The sequence below is a fragment of the Manacus vitellinus genome, unplaced genomic scaffold, assembly GCF_001715985.3.
Source record: "Manacus vitellinus isolate BGI_N305 unplaced genomic scaffold, ASM171598v3 scaffold_32_pilon, whole genome shotgun sequence".
In the NCBI taxonomy this organism is placed as follows: Eukaryota; Metazoa; Chordata; class Aves; order Passeriformes; family Pipridae; genus Manacus; species Manacus vitellinus.
The window spans coordinates 3,143,038-3,149,037 of NW_021940460.1; the positions used below are offsets into that span (position 1 = coordinate 3,143,038).

General features: G+C 48.8%; 1 protein-coding gene across 1 annotated transcript in view; it reads right to left on the reverse strand.

Moving 5' to 3' along the window:
• BAZ1B (bromodomain adjacent to zinc finger domain 1B) overlaps window positions 1-6,000 on the reverse strand; it is a 56,275-nt gene that overhangs the window by 36,327 nt on the left and 13,948 nt on the right. Inside the window, exon 2 of the mRNA XM_029961244.1 lies at window positions 434-641. Within this exon, the coding sequence (XP_029817104.1) occupies window positions 434-641 (208 nt within the window). The remainder of the gene's footprint in view (window positions 1-433; window positions 642-6,000) is intronic.

Below are 6,000 nucleotides of genomic sequence, written 5' to 3' on the forward strand. Positions count from 1 at the left end.
AACCTCACAACAACATTTTTCTTTTCAATTTAGTACAACAACTCTAATGCAGATCCGGAAAAAATAGTTACAGGTGTGGACCTGTTTGATGTGAAACTTCAACAGCTCTTTTTTATTTTATTTTTACTTTACATCCTTCAAGATTTAATTTTTTTTCCCCTGAAATACTCCTATTATCCAAAGGGTTTTAAAATATGCCAAGTGCCATATGCTAAACTATTTTGGTTCAAGTAATACCAAAATAAGTAAATTACTCGACTACTAAGTAAATTAGTGATGGCATCAAAATTGGACTTAATTTGCTTTCAGCTCCAAAATCCCCAGATCTACTTCCAGCTCCTCAGCTCACCTCAGCTACACAGCATTCCCAAGCACACTCTTCTGCCCCAACACCCAAAGACAGGCACAAATCCATGTCTCCACTGGTACTTACAGCTCAGCAACTTCCTGCTCCTCCTCCCAAGCCTCTTTGTGTGTCAGTTGGCTGCTTCCTGTGCTCTTGCACGTCCAGATCCGCTCGCTGTATCTCTCCAAACGCGCTTCGTACTCTCTGTGCGAGTGGCAGCTCAGGAAAACAGGATTTGTGCAGGGGAGAGCACAATCACAGCAGCACAAAACACTCAAAGCCAATGAGACCCTTGCTGCTGGAGTGCACAAAGGCTGAGGAGAGCCTCAGTACAGCCTGACCCCGTGTCTGCCACGAGGGTGCTGTGTTAAATCTGAGGTGCTGGTGCTTTCTGCAGCTGAAACGCCCATCCTGCTCAGCCCTGGCACACAGGAGGTGCCACAGCACCGACAGCTCAGCTGTGCTGCACAAGGGGAACACACAGGGCTGAACACTTTGTGGTATTGCTAACTTACTTGGCAGCTTTTCCAGTCTGATTCCTTGGAAAACAGCATCAACAACATCACAGGCAAGTGCAGGAGGCACGGCACAGACTGCTGCTAATGCCTGAGAGGAACTGCTGTGGCACTGCTGCTACCAATGCCTCAGGGTGGTGTTACCAACTCCAGACAGAAATTTAGCAGTCTATCCAGCATCCCCAGTCTTTTGGGGGGAAAAAGGCCCAAAAGCTTTGAAACTGAAATCTCTAGAAAGGCCACTTTTCCTTTAGTTCTCAAAAAGAGCAGCCCCCTGTGTTTGCACAACATGAGGCTCTCTCTCACCGACTACACCACCTGCTTCACGGAATCATGGAATGGTTTGGGTTGGAAGGGATCTTGAAGATCATCCAGTTCCAACCTTCCTGCCATGGATTGGAACCTGCTACTAGCCCAGGTTGCTCCAAGCCCTGTCCAACCTGGCCTTGGACACTCCCAGGGATGGGGCAGCCACAGCTTCTCTGTGCCACCTGTGCCAGGGCCTCCCCACCCTCACAGGGAAGAACTTCTGCCCAATATCTAACATAAATCTACTCTTTCTTAGTTTGAATCCATCCCCCTTGTCCTGTCCCTCCATGCTCTTGTACAAAGTCCTTCCATCTCTCTTGCTGGCTCCCCTCAGGCCCTGACACTCCCAACCTGCCTCAAGGTTACGTTATTCCGGTCAGGATTAATGGGTGCCACGGGGGAGCAGAGAGCATTAGGAATGACAGCATTAGCCACTCTGCTGGGAGCATCTGTGGCCACTCTCCCTGCTCCACCTGAGCAGTAATTAACACTCAGGGTAAAAGAGAGGAGCTACTTCACCCTTACTACGGACAGAAGATGCACAGGCACCATTATCAGCACGGAGTAAATCCACACCAATCTGCCCCATGCTAACCCATGGGAAGTTAAGTGGAGAAATCCTAAGAGAGGCAAGAAAAGCACCTTTTGCTCCTCCCTGCACAAGCTCTCCAGTGGCAAGGCCAGCATGGAGCATAAGGCACACTGGGAACAGCCACAGCTCATTCTGCTGCCACACCAGCCCCGATTCCCAGAGTCCTGTGGGAACAGGCAGATTGTTCCACACTCCTGCACAGGCAGAGCCACCAGCCACAGCAAAGCACTCGGTGTACCCCGCAGATGTGTTGTCTGTCAAGAATATTTCAGTGCAACCAACCTATTTTTTTCCTTTTTTAAGGTTCCTGTTAGGAAGCCAAGTTACAACTCCAACCAAGCCAATTTTCTTGGACGTTTTCCTCACAGCTCCAATTTAAAGCACAAGCTGCAGCAGCTGCACTGTGGGTTCTGATGTACAGGTAACTTACAACTGGTGGTACACAAAAATATTAGCCAGGAACAGAGCAGCCTCCTCTGGAGGCTACAGTACTCCCCCTTCCTGAAGCAGGTTGTAAAATCAAGGAGAAATCCCGTGGTTCCCCAGCCCACCCTGTTTGTGGGCTCTCCTGCAAATGAACAGCAATCTGACCAGTCACCACTCCACTAAGATTTGAGCCCTCTAGTCAATTCTCACCCTTCCCTGGGGTTTAAAAGATGCTCAGTTTTTCATAGAAACAAGAGGTGCTACAGGCAGCAGCAGGAAGTGCCATCATTGGAACAGAAGCAAGGAATAACCACAGCTCCCAGGGAACTGCACAGCCCCACTGACCAGCCCAGGAGTGGCATTGTGACATATGTTTGCAGTTATGCTGAGCAAGGAGGGGAAAAACATATAAAAAAATAAAATCAAACAAGAAACCAGGAGTCCTCCTTGAAATTACAGCCATCTGGCACTGGCACAGGTTGCCCAGAGAAGCTGTGGCTGCCCCATCCCTGGCAGTGTCCAAGGCCAGGCTGATGGGGCTTGGAGCAACCTGGGATAGTAGAAGGTGTCCCTGCCTATGGGAGAGGGGTGGAATGAGATGGGCTTTAAGGTCCTTTCCAGCTCAAATCACTCTTTGTGATTTATGTGGTTAATGATTGAATTAATGATTGAATTAACCACTTTAATAATGGCTAAATTGCAACCATAATACTATTCCTTCCTGTGCCTTTCCCACAAAGAGCAGCATTAAAACCAAACCCAGTGCTAAAGGAGAGACACACTTAAGGGTTCTGGACATGGCCTTAAAAAACCTTCAGTAGTCTAACTACAATCAAATATTTAATATACAGGTGGGAAATAAAATTATGGCCTACTTCCCTCCTACATTTATCAACTTCCTCCTCTCTAGGCCTGTGAGGAGATTCCTTTCCTTCCACCAAGGAGAGCAAATAAATGCTGATCTCCAGTTGAAAAATAATTGAATGATACATTTTTTCCCCACATCAATAGGGAGATCCAAGAGAACTTTCCCTATGAATGTTCCCCTCCTTGAACACATCAATCAGAACAGGTCTAACTACACTGTGTCAGGACTCATATATCCCAGACCAGCCTGGCATTTCAAAGTAGCAGGTATGACAATTCCCAAGACAGGAATAAAAAATACCCTGGACAGCAGCTACTTGTGAACATACTGCAAAAAGCCACGAATAACATGTATGTTAAATGAAAAGCTTACTACCCACTGTGTAGCAGTTGATATATCTGTTTGCACCCCACTGCAGATCATTTAATGCTGAAAGGCAACAAAGTTACAGTAAAAACAAAGTTTCATTAAAAACCCTTTTAAAGAAAAATGTTTACAATAACCAAGCTAACCACTGCACAAGACAACTGCTAAGGGGATAAAATGTTTACTTCTTCCTGGGTAATTTCTTGGGGAGCATCAGTATCAACTCCAAAACAGTTTTACAGCATGTGAATTCTTTCCAGTTGTATTAGACAGGAAGGCAAAAATCCCAGGAAAGTGGGTACATTTATACACTACTCCCTGGATGGGTGGCAGAGTTCTCCTGGACCTGCAGAGTGTGACACGACAGCGCCTTGGCTACCACCTTCCAGGCAGAGTTTGGCTCTTTGGGATCACCCGGGAGGATGTGACAGCCTTTAACCTGCCAAACCCAGCCCAGCCCCTCCCTGTGCTGGCACCACGCACAAATATTAACTACAGACAGGCAGCAGGCTTTAATCCGGGGTGGAAACAACACACCTTCCCAGAACCACGCACTGAGGGCTGAGGGGAAGCTTTGGCTGGAACAGCCTGGGCTGGCTGAGCTCTCTGAGCCCAGCACCTCTCCCCAGCTGGCAGCAGTTTTCCAAACCAAAGGCACACTGCAGCAGTCCCACGTGCCCACAGCAGAGCTGACCTGGGTATTTGGGAGGCAGCAAATGCTCAGCACCAGCTGCACAGGTGACAGGACTGTTCACGTGCAAAGCACTGTCCTGACACCTCAGGTGTCTCACAGCAGATCCCACTGAGCTCTGCAAGGACAAGTCTATCTCTGGCTGCCCAGAGAAACCCCTGTCCCCACACCCACACGATTAGCAGGGCTCACTCCTGGGCAGACACCAGAAGCCCGAGGCTTTGCCAGGATGCAAAGGGCTCTACACAGCAGGGCTTCTCTTAAAAGGTTTTCACGGGATTTGGCAGTCAAAGGAAGCCACATAAAGCTACAAAGGAAAAACAGACCCGAATAAACACCTGAGCTCTGCCGACCAGCTTATCCCCCTCCTGCTGTGCCAGACCCTTCCAGAACACCCGCCCACGGGGTAGACATCTCCTCATGCCCTGCACCCCAAACTCCATTTTTTGTGCAACCCAACCTAAATCCCAACAAAACAAAGCCATAGGAACTTTCAGTGCCTTTCAAATACCTCACTGGTAGTTGTGCAGTACAAGAACCTGCACAGCGTTTAGGGGAAGAGCTGATCAACAGCTTTCCAAGGTGGAAAAAGTCCAGGAGAACGTATTCTGCCAGGTCTTGGCACAAATGACACCAGGTGAAGACTCAGGTACCTCCTGGCACACCCTCAGCAGGCCCTTCCCATCCTCCAGAGCCATTCCTCCTCTGCACTATCTAGGATAAACAGAAGTGACCAAAAAAAACCCTCCAAGTCTTCCTTAGGCAACATCTCCCTCCAACTTACTGGCTCATTTGCAATTTTCTGTTCCACTTTTGGCCTAGCATACATTATCCACAGTCAACAAGACAAGACAGAAACCCAACATTGCTTGGTTTCTCTTTTTAGCTTCATGACGTCTGCCTGCCAAGATGAACTTTCTAGAACGTGCTAGGCTGCCTCCCACAGCATCCCATGAAGTACTTTCTCCAGGAGAAGAGCATCTCTCCAGAACCTCAGTGCTTGCATTGGTTTCTTCTTTCCCTCTGATCCCACAGCTAACACCCTCCCCTCTCAGCACAAGAAACCATCCCTTTTTTCCTTAATTTTAATACCACCCAAGTGTCTGCAGAAACATGTCCTCCACCTACTCACGGATCCACAAGAGCCACCCAACAGACTGGTGTTCTCAGAAGGTGCCCCACAACTCCCCTGTGCTGTTCCTACAAGGCAGACAAAAGCTTAAAGCCACATACATCTCCTTTTGCAGAAGAAGCAATTAGGCTTAAACGCTTGTCTTTTTGATCACTTATCACTCCTCGAAAGGCAGGAGAAGGAACTGCCTGGTCAGGTGGATGACTGAGCTACTTTCAGTTTGCACACACACCATGAGCAGGTTGGTGTCACACACTGAACGCTTTAATCTGAAACACAGTTGAAAAGCAAGTCCCCAACACTCCACCCAACCTCGTTTTATTGGGCTGAACGCACCAGCAATGCCCATCTGCACTCAGGGATGCATTTTCCTCTTCAAAAGCCATCTAATCCTTCCTAGGGGCTCTCTCTGCCTGTTCTACTCACTGCAGAAAGAAGACACTCTCCAACACCGGGGCTGTGGAAGTTCTGGAGCCCCTTCACTTCCCGCACTGCCAAGACCTCCAAACTGTGTTCCTATATTCACGCAATCCCTCTCACTTCAGTCACGAATTCCTCAGATCTTGATCTTCGTAACACCAACACCAGCCCAGCCTCCCGGAGCGCTGCCTGCAGGTCACAGCGCCGAGCTCCTGCCCCTGCAGCCCTGCCGGGACCCGGACAGGGCGCTGTGACAGTCACCTGCCTGGCCCGCGGCCACTTCCTGCGCTCAAGGGCTGCCACGCGCAGGGAAAAAAAAAATAATAAATACGCGT